The sequence below is a fragment of the Erigeron canadensis genome, chromosome 3, assembly GCF_010389155.1.
Source record: "Erigeron canadensis isolate Cc75 chromosome 3, C_canadensis_v1, whole genome shotgun sequence".
In the NCBI taxonomy this organism is placed as follows: Eukaryota; Viridiplantae; Streptophyta; class Magnoliopsida; order Asterales; family Asteraceae; genus Erigeron; species Erigeron canadensis.
Genome location: NC_057763.1, coordinates 41084266 through 41107840, shown reverse-complemented (window position 1 = coordinate 41107840; position 23575 = coordinate 41084266). Strand labels below are relative to the sequence as shown.

General features: G+C 35.4%; 5 protein-coding genes across 5 annotated transcripts; all 5 read left to right on the top strand.

The window, feature by feature from the left end:
• Positions 1-10288: 10288 nt before the first annotated feature.
• LOC122590594 (pectinesterase inhibitor 9-like) lies at positions 10289-10912 on the top strand. Its single transcript, XM_043762784.1, has one exon. The coding sequence runs from the start codon at positions 10289-10291 to the stop codon at positions 10910-10912; it is 624 nt and encodes a 207-aa protein (XP_043618719.1).
• An 813-nt stretch (positions 10913-11725) lies between these two features.
• Positions 11726-12355, top strand: LOC122590546 (pectinesterase inhibitor 9-like). The gene has a single exon (XM_043762743.1). The coding sequence runs from the start codon at positions 11726-11728 to the stop codon at positions 12353-12355; it is 630 nt and encodes a 209-aa protein (XP_043618678.1).
• Positions 12356-14765: 2410 nt separating this feature from the next.
• Positions 14766-15386, top strand: LOC122590864 (pectinesterase inhibitor 9-like). Its single transcript, XM_043763042.1, has one exon. It carries the CDS (start codon positions 14766-14768, stop codon positions 15384-15386), a length of 621 nt encoding a protein of 206 aa, XP_043618977.1.
• A 1741-nt stretch (positions 15387-17127) lies between these two features.
• LOC122592148 (pectinesterase inhibitor 9-like) lies at positions 17128-17790 on the top strand. Its single transcript, XM_043764355.1, has one exon. It carries the CDS (start codon positions 17128-17130, stop codon positions 17788-17790), a length of 663 nt encoding a protein of 220 aa, XP_043620290.1.
• A 797-nt stretch (positions 17791-18587) lies between these two features.
• Positions 18588-19232, top strand: LOC122590863 (pectinesterase inhibitor 7-like). The gene has a single exon (XM_043763041.1). It carries the CDS (start codon positions 18588-18590, stop codon positions 19230-19232), a length of 645 nt encoding a protein of 214 aa, XP_043618976.1.
• Positions 19233-23575: the final 4343 nt, after the last annotated feature.

Below are 23575 nucleotides of genomic sequence, written 5' to 3'. Positions count from 1 at the left end.
CTAGTGCCTGAAACACTTAACAAACATAAAGGTACCCCTAATCGTCTATTAAGCTTCACAAAACAACTTGATTTTACATCTTAAAATCATGCATTCTAGGCGTTTATCACATTCCCCAACTTAACTCTTTTCGTCCCGAAAAGACATTCATCATGTGTCAAAGCTAATTTACAATCCTATAATACTTTCTATCATCAAAGAAACACCATATAAGAATTATATCAACTATACATACTTGTAAAACTCAATTTTCAAGCAACCTTCAAAGTACACTTGGGCAAAACTAAGCAATGCAAACCAAACTACATAACACAACCAACTCATGAGACTTACAACTATCAAAAGATTTACAACTAGCAAATAAAAATATATAAATGTGCAATTAAACCTAATAAACCTCAAATTCGTCACAATACATGCATCACACTCTCACAATGTGCACTCCCCTCGGTTCATATTTGAGTGAATTAGCAAAAGATGTGCCAATATATATATATATATGAAGCTCTCAACTCATTATTGCACACTAAAAGTCATAGGCTAGTACACAAATCGAATCAAGACCTCATAACTCAAACTATTACTTCGGTATTCATACAAGATTGATGGAATGAAACACGGTAATGATTCTCAATTGGCGATTTACTAGAATGATTTTGGAACAATTCACTTTTGGTTCTTTTGGATCAACTTACATGGATAATTAACTTGAATTTGACTTTTAACCATATACTTTGATTTTTCAACCGGATATTTCAATTTGACTTCAATTTGTTCTTTCTTTCGATTCATCATCATAAACAACACAACTTTGAACTATTAACGGATTTCATGACGAGGTGAAGTGAACTATGGAGTGATTTGTATGATCGTTTTATGATTTTAAGCACATAATTCAAGCTAGAGGTCTCGACACGGTAAGTATACTAGTTCTAACCTAATGTACAATAATGATTCACACAATATGATGATCACGAGAAATAATGCTACGCTAACAATCTAAATCAATCGTCGACGAGGCGTTTTTCTCTCATGAAATTGAAGGATATAACGGATAAATAAGTGTGATACATGCATTATGACTCACAATTGGCATATTATCTTCAATTGTACATTTCTATATTTTTACTTGCTAGCAACTCTATCAAGCGGCTTATAAATCAATCATGTCATGCAATCTAGCCTACACTACCTAGCTCCACTTACATGTACTCATCCAATCACAAGAAAATCTCATTTTACAAATATGTATAACTAATATAACTCGAACATTTTGTCTCTTTGATTCAATTCCATAATACAAGAAAGTAAATTAACAAGAAATTAACAAGAAATTTGAAATCTACCTATGAATTGAAAATGCAAAAACACAAAAACAAATAAATAGTCACATAATCACACAAGAAATAACAAAAATAAAAATGAACAGAAGGTACCAATTACTGTCGTGGACCTCGTGATCCAAAAATCGATTCCATCAAACCCCGATAGAGAGATTGGGCTTCAAATGGATTCGAAGCTGCTAGTGGTGCATCCGAAATATCCTCAACCCGACCGACACAAGAATGTCGGGGAAACCATTCAGAATCATAACTTTGAGGATATGCTGGATGAGCTGCAGGATTAAACGGCTGTGTATAATCGTATGGTGGGGGAGTTTCTACATAATCAAGACCTGCAATGTGGTCTTGATGATGGCGGACCTGCTCATAATAGTCGAACTGCTGTCTTCTATTCTGTTCATGAGCATACGCCATAGCTAATTCATAACTCCGCCTCTGTACACCACTCTGAGCAGTAATATCCCACATACTCCTCTCATAGGAGGTCCACTGATCATACTCCTGAGGCCTATCATAACCAAAACTCGGCCCTGTACCTCCTACCCCAACTCCCAGCAAACCATCTCTTCTTCTATGAACACCTTCTTGAGGCCTACTTGATTCACCCCTCTGACTAGCACCCATTGATTCCACAAGTGCTATTGCCTCTTCCCGAGTAACCCCCTGCTTAGGGGCTACCAAGTACCCACCAACCTTCAAATCTTTAAGGAGTTTAAACTGTGGATGATCTTGAAACTCCCATTCATTCCCTTTCAACAATCTCTTCCTTGTATAAGGAGTACCATCCAAAAACTGTAAATTGGTATCCTTTGGGACTACCTTATTGATTTAAAGTAGGCGAGAAATAAGTTTCGGGTGAGGGATGACAAGCTTGTTCCTCTTGTTCCTTGCCTCCCAAATATTAAACATCATAATCTGTCTAAGTGATAAGGCTAGATTTCCCGTTACCAAGGCATATAAAACAATAACATCCTGATGCCTAACCATACTTTTATCACTGGTTCTGGGGCAAACATTCCAAAGTAACATTGACATTATCAACCGGGGCAGTGGTTTCAACAAAGAACGCTCCAACCTAAATGTTGTGCTCAAACTGTCTCTTCTAACATCAAAAATCTCAGAAAGCATATCAATCCAATTAGGTGGCGTTTCCGCCCCTGCCAAATATTTCTCATCCACATAATCACAAGCCCTTCCCGATGTAGCACCCGTGTCAAATTTTGCTATTTTATCTAAAGTAGCAAAAGACATTATCACCTTCTTTCCATTTACTGTGCCTACTAACTTAGAAGACACAAGAGGGTTACTACCATGAATTAATTCTAAGGTACTTAACCAATCCATAATACCATTTAAGTACACCTCAGAATTATCATTATTGGTCCAAACCAAGGCTTGTTTCCACCCCATTTGCTAAAAGGCCTCAATCATCCCAAATCCCCGAAATTCTGACAAATCAAGTGGCCTTTCCCCCAACAATTGATCCTCAAGATGTCTAGCCTCCCCCATTTTTTCTTTAAACAAAATCAGTTGCCATTCAAGAGGTAATGTAAATAAGGGGATACCTTGACGCCATTCCGGTTTATCCACTTCAACTTCCATTTCATCACTTCTCTGCTGTAAGTTTTCTTCTTCTGATGATGATGATGATGAGGGTTCTTGAATAACCACTTGCCTTCTCTTATTCTTTTGTTGACTAGAAGAAGTGTCACCTTTCTTGCTTAAATTCTTGACCATCTTTCCTGCCTTCTTTAGAGCATCTATGTCAACAACTAACACAAAGTAACAAACTTTAGCAAAGGTTAGTGAATTAAACAAAAATTAAGAAGAAATTTCAAAAAAATTTGAAATTAAACTCACATGAATCTTGAAAATTAGGCTGAAATTAAACAAACAAAGATAGGGGTTTTGTAGCCCTCGAAAAGTTATGCAATTTAGCCTAAAGAATTGTTAGAATTGATGAAGAATTGAAGAAGTAATTAGAGATTGAAGGTTAGGGTTTTGTGGAAAATAATTGGAGAAGAAAGAATTTAGAGATAAAGATATGTTCAGATATGTGTGGGTGAAAAGAAAGAATTCTGGTTGTGGTTGTAATTAAAAGGTTTTAAAATTTTCTGGATTTTATTAAAATAAAAAAAAAATTCGACCTTCTGTTACCGTAATTTACGCCAGGCAGGGGCGTAACCTACGCCGGTTCTGTTTTTTGTTGCCGTAACCTACGCTGGGAAGGGCCGTAATTTACGCCAGTTGTATTCAGACATAAGTCTCAGTTACACTTACCGTAACCTACGCCAGATGTAGGCGTAACCTACGCCTGATCAAAAACACTTACCGTAACTTACGCCGGAGAGGGACGTAACTTACGCCTATCTGGAAATAGCCATTTTGGCGTCTTCGGAGGCGTAAACAGAGGATTTTTGGCGTAAACTAAAATAGCCACTTCCAGGGCACCGTAACCTACGCCAAGGGTGGCGTAGCTACGCTAACATTGAACTTCTGCAATTCCTTTGTACCGTAAGTTACGCCAGTTAGGCCGTAGCTTACGCCCTTATGAATTTTTTTTTTTTTTTTTTTTTTTTTAACTACAGCCACAAATACTACAGCCACTAAAACAGCCACAAATCTTTAACATTGATTGCAATTGGTTATAAAAATAGACTCCCTTCCCCAATTTAAAGGCACATTGTCCTCAATGTACGCCCAAAATTAGAGATGAGTTACTCAACTACATAACTTGCAAAACGTTTTCCTTTTTCACCCAAACTGACCTTCCCCAACTTAATTCTCAAACATAAGTGCTGGGAATTAAGTTTTCATGTGTGATTATGCTACAAAACACTCAAACAAATAAATAAAAATGCAAACAAGCTAACTTACCGAAAATGAAGCTAGAAAACAAACAAACAACGGGTTGCCTCCCGTTTAGCGCTAAGTTTATTGTCCTCAGCCCGACATTACCTCAATTTGATTCATGCATGATCATAAGATGGTGGACTTGAGATGAAGTTCACCATTTCCTTTGTAGAGCCATTAATGTCACTTGCATCCAAATAAGGCTTCAAACGGTGCCCATTGACCATTTGCTTCACTCCATCCTTTGGATCCTCAATTTCAATTTCACCAAACTTTCCAACTCTTGTAATAACATATGGACCCATCCACTTACTCTTGAGTTTTCCCAGAAAGAATTTGAGCCTTGAATTGTAAAGCCACACCTTTTGGCCAACTTCGAACACCTTTTTCTTTAATTTGGCATCATGAACCACTTTCATCTTGTCTTTGTATGTTGATGCGCATTCATATGCTTCATTTCTCAGTTCTTCCAATTCGCACAATTGCAACTTTCTTTCCTTGCCTGCACTCTCAAAATCCATGTTAACGGCCTTAACGGCCCACAAAGCCCTATGTGCAAGCTCAATTGGAAGATGACAACCCTTCCCATAAACCAACCGATATGGTGTAGTGCCAATAGGTGTTTTAAAAGCGGTTTGATAAGCCCATAAAGCATCATTCAATTTTGTTGACCAATCCTTTCTATCGGGCCTAACCGTCTTTTGCATAATTTCTTTAATTTGCCTATTGGAAACCTCAACTTGACCACTCGTTTGTGGGTGGTAAGGAGTAGCAATTCGGTGGTTCACGCCATACCGTTTGAGAAGTTTGCCAAACTGAAAATTTTTAAAATGAGATCCCCCATCACTTATGATCACACGAGGAATTCCAAATCTTGAGAAAATGTTACTTTGAACAAACTTGCAAACAACGGTATGGTCATTGGTTCTAGTGGCAATGGCTTCCACCCATTTTGAAACATAATCTACGGCCACTAAAATGTAGTAATTACCAAAGGAATTAGGGAATGGACCCATGAAATCAATGCCCCAAACATAAAAAATATTAACAACTAAAATTGGTTGCATGGACATTTCGTTTCTTTTGGTAATACTACCTAGTTGTTGACACCCAACACACTTTTTAACAAATTCAGCGGCATCTTTAAAGATACTAGGCCAAAACAAACCACACATAAGAACCTTATAACCTGTCTTTTGGCCGCTGAAGTGACCTCCACATGCAAATGAGTGTGCATGAGTCAAAACCTCTTGAATTTCTTCTTCCGGAACACATCTTCTCACCAATTGATCCGGGCCCACTTTAAACAAATCCGGCTCATCCCAAATGTATTGCTTTGCTTGTGCCAAGAATTGTTGTTTCTTTCTCTTAGGCCAATGTTCCGGTATCTTACCTGCAGACAAGAAATTCACAAAATTTGCATACCAAGGAACAATAGAAACGGTTAGTAAATGTTCATCCGGAAACGTTTCATTAATCTCCTTGGTTGATCCATCATCCATTGATTGAATCCTTGACAAGTGGTCCGCCACCACGTTCTCACTTCCTTTCTTGTCTCGAATCTCCAAATCAAACTCTTGTAGTAGCAACACCCACCGAATTAGCCTTGGTTTTGCATCCTTTTTCTCCATCAAATGCTTCACCGCGCTATGATCTGTGTACACTATCACTTTGCTACCACAAATGTAAGAACGAAACTTGTCAAGTGCATAAACAACAACAAGCAATTCTTTTTCGGTGGTTGTATAATTCAATTGGGCATCCGATAAAGTTTTGCTTGCATAATAAATCACAACGGGTTTCTTGTCTACCCGTTGGCAAAGCTAAGAACCATTGCTTCGCTTTATCCTTCAAAGTGAACTGAAACAAAACTAGTTTAACCTCATCCGGTGAGAATCCTTGACCTCCAATGGTACCACAAATAGCCTCAAACTCTGACAAATGCAAATAAGGCTCCTCCGTTGCTTTTCCATAGAAACTCGGTAATATACTCAAACATTGAGGTCTTACCTCAAAAGCTCTACCCCTCAACACCGGTGGTACTATAGGTGAAGCATTAACGGCTATGGCGGGTCGGAAATGACTATCAACTCCTTGTGGTGGAGGTTGATAGTTCATGTTTGGAGCAGCTCGGTTACGTGGTGGGTAAATTGGGTGGTTTCCATGACGGTTGTGGTTTGGTGGTCCTTGAGGAAATCTTTGGTTAAATGGAGGTTGGTTAAATTGTGGGTATTGGTGGTTTGGTGGTTGAACATAATCCTCCCCATCATTCCATTCATACCCATCCGAATGGTCATCAAACCTCCCATCATCCCAATTAGCAACTCGATCATACACATCCTCCGTATACCGTGATCTATCTCCAACATAGGTTGGTGTTCCAAATCGGTGAGGAGTTGTAAAACCACTCCTCTCGGATCTGGGTGGTTGTTGATATTTGTCTTGATGTTGGTAGTTTGGTTCAAAGTTAGGTTCATGTTGAATTCCGGCGGGTTGGGTCTTTGGGGGAATGTTTCTTTGTGAATTACAGGGGTCACTCATAGTTGCACGGTGAAGTACTCGGTTTCTCCTAGCTGTTTTCTCAATTTCCGGATCAAACAACAACGGTGACTTCTTCTTTGAATACCTCGTATGCATATACAAACAACCTGTAGCCTACACACAATGAACACACCTAGTGTAAAACTGAAATACAAGAATAAAAAGGAAATAAACAAACTAACAACTAAAACTAGACTACTTCTTTTTGGATTTTTCTAAAAGTTTTAACAAATTAAAAAAAAAAAACTTTAACACTTTGCATACCGATTCCCCGGCAGCGGCGCCAAAATTTGATTAATGTCGTTGAATTGATCAAAATAAGAACTAATTACCAATAACTAGTACGGGTAAGTAGAGTATCGTATCCACAGGGAATCAAGGGAAAGTGTTAAACAAATTACAAGATTTAATTAAACTAGTCATAAACTTAAAATTGATTGGTTGATTGATTTAGTTAAAACTGAAAATGATTATTAACTTAACACAATAATTCAATTAAACAAGATAGACCATTCTCATGCTCCCAGTTATGTTTTCAAATATGTAATCTAACTTATACTCATTGGAAATCACATAGACATGATTCGTTATAAAGTTTGGATTGAATGCATTCAAGAACTAGATTAGTTGGTTATGATGATTCACGATAATGGAAACCGGGGAATTGACACAACTAGACTTCTAATTCATTGAAGTAAAATTACAAGTTCATGAGAGATTCTTTCAATAATCCATGATAAACAATAATTTGAAATCAAAAGATAGATGAATTTCATTCAAAGTCATAAACAAGTAATCATTCAAACAATCCAAACAACATTAGATGTAAAAGACTAATGAGAATTAAACATCTAATCCAATATGAGTATAAGAAAGATTGAACATAAATGGCTTACATAATTGTTCACATGAGAATGATCAAAAGAAAACCTAGCCTATCATCTTCATCATTGAATCTTCAATTTGAATTGTCATCTTCATGAATTGGTGATTTGATGATGATTTTGGGGCCTTCTCTATGTTAGGAACTGATATTGTGAGTGAAAATTATGAATGGTAACTTCCCAAGTCGTCAATTGAATGGTATATAACTGAAAGTTAATTAAAACCATAAAAATCGGGTTTCTGGTCTGCAACTGGCGTAACCTACTACCCCCCTGGGCGTAAGTTACGCCCCTTGGATTTTCAACTGGCGTAACCTACTGCCAAGTCTGGCGTAAGTTACGCCCTTTGTAATTTCAGAATTCCAGATTTTTGCTTCTTGGTTCCTTGACTCGTTTCTTGATTCAATTAGCTCCATTTCATCACCTAGTGCCTGAAACACTTAACAAACATAAAGGTACCCCTAATCGTCTATTAAGCTTCACAAAACAACTTGATTTTACATCTTAAAATCATGCATTCTAGGCGTTTATCAGTACTCTAGACTACGAGATGTAGACCATATATAAGCCGTTACAAGTGATTCATGGAAAGAAAACCCACAGATTTATCACCCCTAAGAGTCGACCTACTTGTGAGAAAAATCAAGGATGCATCTGCCAGCAGTGGCGAAGCTAGAAAATTTTGAGTAGGGGGTCCGGATCTAATTAATTTTTTTCCCCCAAACTCTATTTTTCGAGTAAATTGGAGGGTCGAAACCAAGTATATCAAAAATTTTCTATACGAAAACAATATATCCCTTACATCGCAAAAAAAAATTCGGGGGGTCAGGCTCCCCCTCCGGCCCCTTAATAGCTACGCCCATGTCTAGTTGAGCTAACTTCATTTACGGCATAATCATTCAAAGTTTAAATTTATGGATTCTGAAAATTATTAATTATTTATTATAGACTTCAAGTGAGTTTAAACTTGATAGCTAATTAAATGACACTGTTGCAAATACCTTTGTAGCCCAATGGTAGGTACATTGAGGCAATGAAGGTAGACCCGGGGAGACCCGGGTTCAATCTCCAAGCTAGCCAAACAAGTTTTTGCATTAATTCATTGTGTTTTCGAGCAGATATATGTTCGTGTGCTTCATTTTCTCTAAAAAAAAACTCGAGCTATTAGGTTTGCTCCAAACGACTGAGTTGGATCAGTTTATTGTAATCTTTTGTCATTGGGTTATCTGGACGGAGTTTGTAGTTTTGGATTTAATGGGCTGTTAAAAACCCAAAATAATATGGTTATATAAGATTTAGAATGATGACTTGACAAGAATCTGGTTAAATTCTATCATCTGTGATAGAGAAATTCTCTATTATTAATAGGTAGATGTCTTGCAAATGAAAGTCAACTCCCAATATTTGAATGACTTAGGAAAGTTCCTCTACTTGGTGTTGCTGACCGACATTGGCTTCACGATCCTTGTTTCAAGGACCATAAAATTGGTGTCCTGGGCTGAGTTTTTTTTTTCTATATTATTTATCACATGAATTAGTTAAAAAAAAACATTTTGTTGGTCTTCTCCACGAGCTTCACATTAACTTCCCGCATATTTGCTAGTGGCCAGTGGGTGCTTCACTTCTTCTAATAAATAAACTGTATTTGGTAATGCAACAATTATTTTAGTATTTAAACTCGATCAGGTATCACTTGGTGCAGATCTCAACTGATTATGTTGTACTAATTGAGCTCTAAAATCTTTTTTCTTATTAACACCAAATTTAGCTACTACTGAACCACTTCAATTGCATCTGAATTTAACTGAATCATTACATTAGTAATAATATTTCTTCAATTCTTTGTTATCAAGAATTTAACGGGAAGTACAATAGAATGAGTGGGTGCCACTGTCCCCTATAACCTTTAGACCAATCATATATAGTAGTGACAATTGATAAATTTCCATAAATAAATCAAGTTTTTATACATATGTCAATTTATAATTTATACTACTTGAAAGTTAAATAATTAACGAGTCAAGGGAGTAAAAAACTTGGTTGAAATTCTAGGATATTATAACTTTATTGTTATATATCGTTAATAATTTAGGATAGTAAGATATGATATAAAATTTGCTGAGTTGAGTATGATATTGAATCAAAATCCTCTTTATGGATAACTATCCGCGTAAGATTTTGTCGTCGAATTTGAACGGTATAACGGAAGTATAGTATGAATTAGAATTAGAATTAGAATGATGTAATGCATTAGCCGTACGTAGGAACTAGAAAGTTAACTTGTAAATCTTATTTAGTCCCGCGCGCTGGCTAGCCTAAGTTGTATGTAATTTGATAGATGAATAAAATTTCGATAGTTAAGAAAAAAAAAAGAAGATTTTAAATATCTTTTAAGAAGATTGTATGTTGATTTTTTTTGCGCTTAAAAAGATTATGTTGATTAACGGATCTCTTTGTTTGGCAATCCATATGCAGCCGAGGAATGCAATATTGATATACTATGACACATGATACTTTGACTATACATTATAATTATACAACACGTAAATTATTATACATTCTTTTGGAATATAACTAGATCGTGTATAATGTGACAAGCCACTATATAATGCCACAACCTCTTAATTACAAATCCACATCCCCACCACATTTTTCCGAAAGATCGACATGGCACATACATTCCTCTCTTTGTTAATTCTAGTTCTTGCCTTATTTAGCTTAAACCCAACGGCCGAATGCCGTTCTCGAGCTCGAGCCTATGTCGAGCACCAATGTCGTCCGACATTATACACCGACTTATGCATTCGAACCCTCTTACCCTTCGCTAGCAAAATAAATGCACCCACACCCGAACAACTAGCCAGAATATCACTAACCTCATGCCTATTTAAAGCTCGACTCACAAAGGCCTATGTTAATATGGTTGCACAAGAGTTCAATAAAACCAGCTGGAGTGGACGATACTATGAAGCCGTGACGGATTGTTTGTCTCAAATCAATGACGGGGTGAACCAAATTACACAATCGGTTAAGGAGCAAAAAAGAATGGTACATGACGGGGAGAAAGATTTTTCGTGGCACGAGAGTAATGTGCAAACATGGGTTAGTACCGCGTTAACAGATGTGACGACGTGTCTTGATAAGATATCGGATAAGGCTATTGGAGGTAAAGAAAAGGGGATGATCAAAGCGCGGTTTTTGAATGTTAAGCATCTTGCTAGTAATGCGCTTGCGTTGTTTAACAGGTTTGCAACAAGGCACCGTGCATCTCGGAGGATCAGGACTCCTTAAATTTAAAATATATATAGTTGATTTATTAAATTTTAAGCTCTTGTTATGTTATGAATAATTGTTCTTTTCTTTTCTTTGAATTTTTTTTTTTAGTACTTACTTGTTTTTATGATATCATCAGTGAATATGAATTTTGAATTTCAGATCCGGACTGCATGACAAAGTTAAATAGATCAAACATAATTAAATTTGTTAGAGTGGCCTTTTTGGCTATGCTTATTTGGTTTATGCTAAACATTATGATCTGCAGCTCAAATGGCCCCGTATGACCGGAAGTCTTCATTGGCTATTGGTCTTAAACCGTTAATGCATCGAACTATTTGAGATCAAATCCTAGTTTGGCCCGGCCATTCGATTAGAATTTTATCATGGTCAAACTCGAGCCTAGCTAGTAAAAAAATTCAAGTTCAATTCAAAAATGCTTGTCTAGCTAGCCAAGTTCGAGCTTATAAAAATATAGCACAATTTCATATTGTGCATTTCGTGCCTTATCATATTAGAAAAGATATCAGGATTTAATGTAAATATTAGCCATTAAAAAAAACTCCATTTTTATACCTCAAATTATTCCATGTTAAGAAACGTATAAACCTTATGAATTGATGTATTAATCTTGTTTCAAATTTAATTAGAGAAATGGACGGTGAGAATTTAATGTGATTATTTTCATAAGCAAGTTGCATGTGTGTGATGTAGAGTTTATTCGAAAGTGCATGTGACAACTCTTCTATATATAACCACTCACCCGCGTACGATAATGTTCATATCTCAATAAGACAACGTTCGACAACAACAAGAACGTACAATTCAAAAATGCCACAATCTTTTCTTTCTTTCTTGGTGATGTGCTTCATAATTTTCTTCGTCTTTCCGGCCATTGTGGAGTCTCGTTCTCATGCAAGAGTGTATGTCGACGCACAATGTAAATCAACAAGATATCCTGATATATGCGTTCAAACTCTTTTACCTTATGTAAACAAAAGAGGATTACCAAGCCCACAACTACAAGCTCAAGTTGCCTTAGCATCGTGTCTATCAAAGGCTCGGTTCACAAAGAGCTACATGAACATGGTCGCGAAGAAATTGAATGAAACCTCGAGTAGTACTCTTGGAGAAAACCAAGCAATGGAAGAATGTCTTCGTCAAATCAACGATGGGGTGAAACAAATTACGCAATCTTTTAAAGAGTTACAACAGATGGGAAAGGATGGAGATGAAAACTTTTTGTGGCACGAGAGTAACGTCCAAACTTGGATTAGTGCTGCCTTGACGGATGCCACAACGTGCATTGATGGAATTACGGGGGATAGAATTAGTGATAGCGAAAAGGCTATGATTCGGGCTACGATCTTGAAGGTGAAACAACTTGCTAGCAATTCTCTTGCATTGTTTACTCGTTTCACAACCAGATACCGTGCATCCCATGGCATCAAGATTCCATAACTAAATATGGCGCGCCATATATATGTAATTAGGAGTTTTTTACTTGTCATTGGTTTTCTTTGATACATTCTTTACAATTATTGTAAATGTTCTTCATTCAAATTTATATTGTTTATTATTCAAGCTCTTGTTGTGTAGTGACCGCAAATTCAGGAGCTACTTTTTCTTGACCCGCGGTATTGCATTAATCGTATAGCTACATGCCAAAAAAATAGATACGTACAAAATTTATAAATAAATACGATAAACACAAATAGAACACACACGTACCACATTGATCCATCGTTAAAGGCTCGAATATATACGATGAGTAATTAGAAAGACACATTGACCAAAACAAAGAATATCTATAGGTACTGACCGGGCTACTGTTAAAATTGTGCTCATATATATGTTATTTCTTGACTAAAACAAATACAGAGTAGAATATATTATTAAAGGTTAAATTTTTTTTATTTCTTGTTTTGTAGTCATTGTTAATTAGCACATGCATACAACTATACAATTAAGGAGATCCTAATTCCTGACGAAATCACCGTAGTTATGCGATCGTGGTTTTTCTAACTTTTAAAAGTTCAACCAGACAACCATTTATACAATTGAAAATAGATAATATGTGATAATATATGTAATTTTAAATATCTTAAATGTTATATTTATATTTATAAAATAAATATGGTGATTTGTATTTTATACGAGTACAACTTTGAAAATCAATTTTTAATTTTATATACAAGATAGTAAAACGCCATGTCAACTAAGCTTAATTACGAGATTATAATAAACATTTAATAATTTAAGATAGTAAAACACCAAATAATACGATACACGAGTGTGGTAACATGTATTTTAGCCAATTTAAAATTTACGATAGAAAATAAATAAAAAATAAACAGGGGAACCTACACGCCGAGAATACAGGGGAACCTTCATAGCCCATATAACCAGCTTGTATTAATCGACCTCATCATGTCTATAGTTTGAACTCTTTCGAACTATTTTAAAGCATGCATAAATACTTAAAATTGCATAGGAACACCTTGTGGAAATTTTAAATATTTAGTTTGATATATGCTAATTAAACAGAAAAAAAAAATAGCTTTCCTTAATTGATTCGTTAATTGTCATGTGAAAATCTAAGGGGTCTTTAGTTGGAGAACACTTTCCATTTTACATTTTTGTTTTTGAAATAAATATGAAAAATTTTAAACGTTATCAAATCATAGTTTTTTATAATGTTTTTAAAAAAAACAGAATATCACTATTTTTTGCCTTTCTATAAAAAAAATTGAAAAACATTTCTTTTTATTGTTTTCAAATTTTCATTTTCTATATTTCAAAAACCTTAAAAAATATATTAACCTCCCCCTGAGCCCCGGTTCTTGCCCCTTGTCACTGCTCGCCCGCCCCAACCTCTCATTTAACCAAGCATATTAAAACATGTTTTTTAGTATGGAAAATGAAAATAACGTTTTTTAAATTTAGACGCGTTTTTGAAAATTTTATTTGTACGTTTTCTTAAATGAGAAAACTCTTTACATTTTCTTAAAAACAATAAAAATGCAAAAATTTGAAAACATTTTTTACAAAGTAAACACACCCTAAAATGTTTGAAATAATTTTCGTTGCATGTACGTATATAATTAGAGTAACGTTTACATACAAAATTTTCAGCATGGGTACCCCGTTTGTAAGAATGTAGCTGGCTGTGGGTATACCTAATTAAATTATGGAGCACTTAACGAGTTAATTGAAGTCAACGTTAATCCTCAAAAGTCAGTCCATCACTTCAGCTAATATAATCGTCAATGGCGTTGAAAGTCAAGTGTTATAAAAGCTATCATGAGTTTAAGGCCGGGGTTACCTTATTAATCGAAGATAATAATATATGCTAGCTAACTGACTTTGTAAGTCTAAGTCACTTTGTATATATGTTTCATTTGCACAAGACAACTTTCCATGAACTTCGCTCTGCTCGATCTCCTCTTACAATCTATCCATCTCTACATTGTCAAAACGATTTTTCGTATCAATTCGATCTATCACTACACGTCACTGGGTATTACTTAAAACAGGGTGCGTGATTGCTTGATTTTGTTAATAAACAATCGTAATATTTGGTATATTTAATTATACCTTGTAAAATAAAATACTACCATTATATTCGTAAACAAGTTTCATGTACGATATATAAATTAAAACAAATATTTTTTTTGGACGGCTTTGAAACACATATATGTTTTACGTAAAGGAATTATATATTGTTTGATTTGGTGGATAGCTTGTTGAAAAATCCATGTTGTACTTCTCTATATAATCCTTCCCTCTCCCTCTTCTCATTTTCATATCTCAAAGCTAGACTCAAATTTATTTATAAATAATAATAATAATAATAATAATAATCACAAGCATGGCAAAAAATTGTTTTTCTTTCGTGGTTTTCTTACTCACAATCTATGGATTTTTAACCATTGTGGAGTCTCGTTCTCGTGCAAGGGTATATCTTGAATCACAATGTCGTCCGGCAATGTATCCTGATCTATGTGTTAGAACACTTTTACCTTACGTGGACAAAACCGGTGTAATAAGCCCACAACGAATAGCTCAAATTTCACTTGCAACGTGTCTATCAAAAGCTCGAGTTACAAAGAACTACGTGGACATGGTAGCAAAAAAGTTGAACGAAACGGGGAGTTTTGGAGATTACCAAGCCTTGGAAGAATGTTCGCGTCAAATAGAGAATGGAGTAAGCCAAATAACACAATCATTTAAGGAGTTGCAACAAATAGCAAAGGATGGGGATGAGAATTTTGTGTGGCATGAGAGTAATGTCCTAAGTTGGGTTAGTGCTGCCTTGACGGATGTTACTACGTGCATAGATGGAATCGTGGGGGATGGGATCAGTCGTAGGGACAGAGCTATGATGAAAGCGCGGTTCCTAAATGTGAAGCAACTCGCTAGCAATTCTCTTTTGATGTTCACTCGTTTCACAACACGATATCGTGCTGCCCGTGGCATCAAGAACCCCTAAATCTAGTCACAAATGAAGGTTATATATATAGGGATATGATGTCATTTATATTAATGTTCACAGGTATTTGGTTTGATTTTTTTCGTGATTACCACGTACGATTGTATCAATTACTCATCTTAATTTCAATAAAACACACAACTGTATAAATAGTGCGTACAATGTTTTCGCATTTTATTAATGATGCATACATGCACAATAGTTCCTATTATTTGTTATGTAATTCAAAATTTAATTTGTAAACATATTGTAACTCAAAATCTAAAATGAATGAGAGAATTGTACTTGAATGTAATGTCGTCATTTGTTGCTTACGATAATGATCTATTTCAGTTTGGTATATATCTGAATTTAACTTTGAATCGCAATTCTTTTGAATTAAATTTTACACTCTCTAACAATAAGTTGCTAGAAACATATATAAAATGATACTGTATTACTGTTTCGTCACATTAGAAATGTCTAGTTGACACATCTGATGGAAAAAGGAGGGAGTGCAATATTGCATGTCGATATAAATGTTTTGCTTTGGATTGCATGTCCACTCTAACCAATTATAATTATAAAATTTATTCCTCCTTAATTAATTCATAAACAAAGGATTACCATGCGATACAAAAGAAAAAATAAATAAATTGACGCAAGGCTACAATATATATATTGCTGATATATATGGTTGTCTTAGGAGCCTAGGACTCCTAGCTGAGTTGTAGTCTTTTGAATGACAATTAAGATGGTTTGACATTGACTTTTTTGAAACCATGCTCATGAAATAAATGAATTTACTGTACTTTTTATTCTTTTCCCCCCGTCAAAATCAAGGAATAAAATATACGAATTTTTTAGTACATTGACTAATAAAATTGGACAAATTTCTATGAACTTCTTTACTCTTGTTTTCAAATTCTTGATCAAATTCGTCATCCATTTATTACGAATATGCTTATAAAATTATCTGCCATGATGATTCCCAGATCCAAAATGTTCTTGTTTTCAAGATTCAACGGCTGTTGGATTATAAAAGTTATATCAGGCTAAAAGTTAGAGACTTGGGCTTAATTAGATTTCTAAACAGTAAGATGTATACCTCAAGTAAACATCTCCAGATGCTCTGCCTCTTGACTTTACAAGACCGACAAAAATGATATAGTATATAAAATGTTTTAACAGATGCATCTCATCTCTCTTATTCTAACGTCATCAAGAAAATCATTATTAACTGTTGAAAATAATTCCACTCGACTGATCGAAGAATTCCATGAACGGTCCATTTGACCATATATATGTCTATAACCCTAAATCTAACACACTTGAATAGTTGCATATATTGTCATCCTTTCGATATTGATATAATTAAAAGTAACTAGCATATGAAGCTAATTCATATTGATCACAAACAAAAAATAAACCAATACATCTTTCTATTGAAATGTAAAAATGACCAATTCATGATACTTGTTGATTTTCTATGTACTGATAATCTGATATACGAGTATATATATCAATCGACAATCGTAATATTTGGAAAAGTGTGTTGAGAATAAACAAATGCACTTAGTGTCAATACTCGATCAAGTTGCATGTGTGAATGAAACAGAGTTTGTACGTAAAGGAATTTGGATAAATCTTGTGGAGACTAATTTATTCATAGATGTATGTGACAACCTCTTCTATATAATCCTCTCCATTCTTCCCTTTTTCTCATATCTCAAATGCAAATAACGATTTCAAAATTACAAAAATGGCACAATACTTTCTCTGTTTCTTAGTTATATCTCTCACAATCTTTGCATTTTCGATCACCACTGTCGAGTCTCGTTCTCGTGCAAGGATGTACCTTGAGTTACAATGTCGATCGGCGTTATATCCTGATCTATGTGTCGAAACTCTTTTACCATATGTTAGCAGATCAGGATTACCAAGCCCTCAAATGTTGTCTCAAATTTCACTAGCTACATGTCTATCCAAAGCTCGATATACCAAAACCTATCTTAACATGATAGCAAAGAAATTACTCGTAAATGAAACCGGTTCATCAGTAGATGAGTCGTCTGAATATAACTACCAAGCAATAGAAGAATGTCTACGCCAAATTAACGATGGAGTGAACCAAATTACACATTCCTTTAAGGAGTTGCAACAAATAGGAAAGGATGGGGATGAAAAGTTTGTGTGGCACGAGAGCAACGTGCAAACTTGGGTAAGCGCCGCCTTGACAGATGCCACGACCTGCATCGACGGGCTCTTGGGTGATGGGATGATAAGCAGGAGGGATATTATGATGATTAAAGCACGGTTTTTGAATGTGAAGCAACTGGCTAGTAATTCTCTTGCCATGTTTAGTAGGTTCACAACAAGATATCGTGCCTCTCGTGGCATAAAGAATCCTAAAATTTTGACATAATAATTAAGTATAGTATGTACTTCTATATTGGATATATGCCATATATATACACGTAATCGGGCAAGCTTGTAATGATACTTAACATATAGTTTAAGTTGTGTATTTTTGTTTATTTTTATTAATAATTAACTCTTTTTATATGTATCTTATGTTTAAATTTTGTTTGTATCAAACAAACAAACAAGAGGATCTATTTTGATCTGTTTCAAAAGTTTCTTTCCCACTATTTACATGCGGTATTATGTTTTTACGATTTTCTCATATCAACTAGTGCTCATTTCATCTCAAGAATTAGCCCATGAACATTGCCCCAAAATTACCTACTCACTACAAGAAAATGCGCGCATAAATGACTATAGACCACCAGAGACCAGATGCGACAAGAAAAGTCAAATAATTAACTCTTCTGCGCGCAGCTATAATAGTCAACATGCACTCTGTTACCGATCGAGCTCCTAATTGTTATTGTTTGACCTTAGCAAACTCGGCAGGTCTCGTTGCCAATCCTAGAAGATACTTCTAGAAACTTGTCACGAGTGGCAGAGTAATACTACAGTTTCTTAATTTGCAATACTCAATAGAAAATTTAAAGCATTTATTTTCACAAGCAAGTTGCATGTGGAACGTGAAAGAAACTTTCTCATGTACGTAAAGGAGTTGAATATATATCAAAGAAAATTCTACTGCATGTGACGGATATATATATAGGATACCTCTGGCTCTATATATAATCATTCACCTTGTCTTCTATTATATTCTTTCATATATAACAAAATTGTTCACAAAAAATCGATATAATGGCTCGAATTGCTCTTACTCTGTTGTTTTTTTCGCTACCAATATTCTTTGGATTTCTAGGCATAATAATGGTCGAATCTAAATCTGGTGCCAGGGTATATCTCGAGGCACAATGTCGAACTGCAGTATATCGTGATCTTTGCATCGAAACTCTTTTACCATACGTGTCGAAAAAAACCATGCTAGGTCCACAACAATTAGCTCGTGTTTCACTAGCCGTGTGTCTAATGAAAGCGAAACAAACAAAGGAGTATGTTAACATGGTGGCAAAACATCTCAATGAAACGACTAAGAGTACTAGTCACGGAAACAACAACAACCAAGCCGTTGAAGAGTGTTTGCGTCAAATCAACGATGGGGTGGATCAAATAACGCGTTCGGTTAGGGAATTTCAGCTAATGGGAAAGGATGGAGAAGAAAATTTCGTCCAACATGAGGGTAACGTTCAAAGTTGGGTTGGCGCGGCACTAACAAATGCTGATTTGTGTATTGACGGACTATTAGGGGATGGAATCGGAGGTAAAGAAAAGGCGATAATCAAAGCCAAGTTTTTGAATGTGAAGCATCATGCTAGTAATTCACTTGCTATGTTTAATCGTTTTACTTTGAGACATCGCGCCTCTCATATCGTCAAGAATCCTTAATTAGATAAGCTAGTGAACGACATAAATAGACACACACATATATATAGATATATAGATATTAAAGTCATTTTGTTAATGTAAAATACTTTAATTTATATATGTCATTTGGTTTCTTTAATTTTAATTTATGTATCATATGATCATTGGCTGTATATATAGCTTTATACATATAACATATACATAATGTGATCTTCGGTGGTATGTGGATATACAAGTATTTTAACTTTCAAGGCCACGGCCCAGTGCCCACTAGATGTATGGCGTGTTTATCCGGTCAAATAGTCGATCTACTTGGTGTAGTATACTTCGCTTTTAAACCCTTGATTTTAACACTACTAATTTTGTATATACAAGTGCAGTATACTTCAAAGATATTTTTCCAAAAAAATAGGATGAAAAGGCATGATAATTTTATTATTTTTTTCATTTAAAAATATGATGTTTGAGGGGCTTGTACGTCGTGACTAGTTGGAAACACTTGTGTCCCGAGACAATAAGCACGACGTACAAGTGTTTTATACGCTCATGTCTTGGTAGCGTCTTAAATGATCTTACAGCTTGACTTTTTAAATTTCAAACGGATCGAAATCCTTCACTATATGGCTGCTCAGATCAACTCAGAGCTATAGATACATTTTTCTATCACATATCTTAAGCCATATGCTTATATTATACCAGTATACTTAGAATGGAATACAAGAAGGCAAGATTAAAAGAATTATAAAAAACAAATTCAAATTATAAAAATTTATAATAAAAGTTTAAAAATCCATGCTAATGGTGGTCCCCATTTTTTTTCCTCCTCCCCGACTTTTCCCACTTGCACTGAGTACCTTCTCACTCCTACTCACCTCTCCCAACTCAAAAGACAACAAAAGACAAGAAGAAAAAAAAAGAAGAAGAAAGAATACAAGGGGGGAAATAGACCCGGGGACAGCCCTCCCCACCCTCCTCCCCGCCTATTAGGTACCGGTACCACAGGACGGTGTTCAATTAGGTACCGGACCGGTACCTATATATCCCCTCTCCTACGCACTCCATCCACCATAACATTTCAATTTCGAAGAGGCATGCATTGACCCCTTTTCCCCTCTTTGATACCACCTCTATATATACTCCTCTTCTAATTTAAAATGACTTCTATTTCATGCTCACTGTTAAAGACCTCTAAGTAAAAAAAAAACACCTAAATTTTTTGTTGCGAAGTTAAAATTGAAATATCCATCAAATTTTTTCGAAGTTTCTAAACCAAAGCGACTGAGTTTTCTCAAACTAAAGTAACGGGTACACTTTATTTACCAAATTCGGATAGTTCTAAAAATATTCACCAAATATGTTGAAGATTTGATATTACCCCCAAAGATTTGAGTTTACCCACTATAACCCTGCAACTTTCTCAATTGAGCACTTCCAACTAGGGATGAACAAAAAAAACCGTTGACTCGTGCCCGACCCGGAATCGGCCCGAACCGACTCGCCCGATGTAACACCCCAAGTTTTTCTAAAGATAAATAAATTAACCCTTTTTGTAGTTTTGACATTAAAATAAGTTCCTAATATGTTATTTTTGAATCGGGGGTTAATTTAGTTGGAACTTTAGCGGATAACGGGTAAAAATACCCACCAAAATTGAAAGAGGTGTGGCATACCCATATTTTGCCAGCCAAACCCCTTTTGTGAGTCATAGTTCCACCTACTAGTCTTTCATCCTTCTTCTTCCATTTTCATCATTGTTCTTCCAATCAAAGCAATTTTTTTCATAAATTCAAGAATCATTCAACCATAATAATAATCTTCTATTATTCTTCTAATTTCAAAGATTGAACTACTAGTGTGTGGTGGTGGTAAAGGGGTCAAATTCAAGAAGGAAAAAAGGAAGAGATTAGAAAATGTGATTTCAATTTCTCAAGAGTGTTTATCTTAATTAATCAAATCCTTCCTAAATAACAATAATAATCATCCTAAATTGAAAAGTTAGGGATTGTGTATGTGGTGGTGGTGGCCGAAATTAGGGAAGAAATTGTGACTTGGAAACCTAAATCTTTATCTTCCATTCTTGAGGTATTGATTTCATTAACCTAGTTTTGATTATCTTGATTTTAGGGTTCATGAAGTGAACCAATTTGGGGGTTTTTGCTAGAAGATGAATTATGGTTATATTCTCCCCAATTCCATAGTTAACCTAGTTGTCATTGAGTTATATGATGTGTTTGATTATGAAATTGATAAGTTCAAAGTAATATTTTGAGTTTGCAAGAAAAGATGAAATTTTTGCTAGTTATTGAAAATGTGGTTGAAAAAGGTAAGATGAACCACCTAATTTTGTTGTTAAATGTGGAAGTAACTCAATGACAAATGGGGTGGGTTTTGGGTTTGGAAAAGGCTAGTGAATGAGAATTTGGTAATTTTGAGCAACTAGATGAAATGGCCACATGTTGGTGGTAAAATGAGATTTTTAGCAAAATGATAGATAATTGAGATTGATGAGTTAGAAAGATTGAGCTTTGTTAAGTGAAACTAGATTTTAAGCCAACTCAAGGAAATTGAGTTTGGGTGAATAGGAATGCTAGTGAATCATTAGTTTGGCTAAGTGAGTTAGCCAAGATTGTAAATAAAGTCTTATGTGCATATTGTATTGAATTGATAGGTTGAAAGCTTTGCACTTGTTGTTGAATTGTTGATTGTTGATAGTCGCGGAGGAGGTGAGTACTCTTGCATACTCTTAATATGCGTTGGGTCGATGAAAGAACCCGACTCGATAAACCGAAAATACAAGATTTTTTTTTTTTACCCCCACTGCAACTCAGTGGGGTTAGGACACCTCCCACTGCGACTCAGTGGGGTTAGGACACCTCCCACTGTGACTCAGTGGGAAATCTCTGATCTGCAAGTGAAAAACCTCCCACTGCGACTCAGTGGGAACTTTCTGACCTGCACCTGATGCAAAAACCAACCATTTGACATACAAAACAACTCCAAACTATAATATTCATTTGCCCAACTTCCACAAACTAAATTTCAAATATTCCAACAACTATAAAGACACATTTCAAACACATTTACAACATCAACGAGTACACAAATCAAGATTTCCATCAAACGGGTCGTTTACCCACTTTGACACCTTTTTGACCGAAATTATGAATTAACAACTATCCAAAAACTTTACAACTGGAACATTTACAGAAATTTACCCAAAAGCATGACCCCAAACTAAAATGTACCATGAGCCAAGAAATGAGGGACAACTAAGCTTCTATACCAAAAGATCGTCATTCGCCCGGGAATGACCTAATTACCTTCAAGACGTCCAAAAATCGCTTCAAACTCTAAATCAACTATCTTCAAACAACACTCACTAGTTCCTTCCTTCGGAACTACCTATATAAGAGGGTAAACATCTAAAATATAAGCAAAGGCTTAGTGAATATACTTGCATACATTTACGAATACGAAGGAGGGCATAGTACAAGGACTTTCACATGTAACCTATGGCATCGTCATGTCACATTTACATATTCACCTTGCACACAAACAATACATATATGGATCCATATAAGCTAAACAATCATAACAAATCATATCTATTGGGATTCTTAGGCCCCGGAGGTTCTTAGGCCTCATATCACATCAACTATCGGGATTCTTAGACCCCGGAGGTTCTTAGGCCTCATAAACAATGCCCCACATGGGCTTAACGCCGAACCAATTACCATGCTTGGAACATTCACATCTCATGGTAATTGGCCCAACGTATACATAAAGGTATGCAAGAATACTCACCTCCTCCGCAACAAAGATAATAACGCTAAATGAACAAGCACAAGCAATCTTCAACCTATGATCATATCATAAAAATGCATAAGCTTACATTCACAACTATGACTAGCTCAACCTAGTCATACTCAATCACTAGCCTTCCTAGACCCAAAACCCAACCCATTTGTCATTGAGTTTCATTTTCTTTAACAAACACACTAGGTAGCTCAATCTACCATTTTCATCAACAATTCCATAACTAGTCAAAACTCATCTTTTCTCAAGAACTCAAATTTATCACATGCACTCATTATTTTCATAATCAAACATATCATATAACTCAATGACAACTAGGTTAACTAAGGAATTGGGGAAAAATTAACCATAAATCATTTTTCTAGTAAAAACTCCAAATTGGTTCACTCATGAACCCTAATTTTCAAGAGAATTGACAAAGCTAGATTGGGGAAATTCATTACCTCACAATAGAAGACAATTACTTGAGATTTTAAATTCACGAATCCTTCCTTTTTTTTCTTCTCAATTTTCGGCCACCCCCACCAAAATCACAAAACCCTAGCTTT

Excerpts from the sequence above, each read along its gene's own strand:
- LOC122592148 (XM_043764355.1), top strand. The coding sequence starts at position 17,128 with ATGGCACAATACTTTCTCTGTTTCTTAGTTATATCTCTCACAATCTTT.
- LOC122590863 (XM_043763041.1), top strand. The coding sequence starts at position 18,588 with ATGGCTCGAATTGCTCTTACTCTGTTGTTTTTTTCGCTACCAATATTC.
- LOC122590594 (XM_043762784.1), top strand. The coding sequence starts at position 10,289 with ATGGCACATACATTCCTCTCTTTGTTAATTCTAGTTCTTGCCTTATTT.
- LOC122590864 (XM_043763042.1), top strand. The coding sequence starts at position 14,766 with ATGGCAAAAAATTGTTTTTCTTTCGTGGTTTTCTTACTCACAATCTAT.
- LOC122590546 (XM_043762743.1), top strand. The coding sequence starts at position 11,726 with ATGCCACAATCTTTTCTTTCTTTCTTGGTGATGTGCTTCATAATTTTC.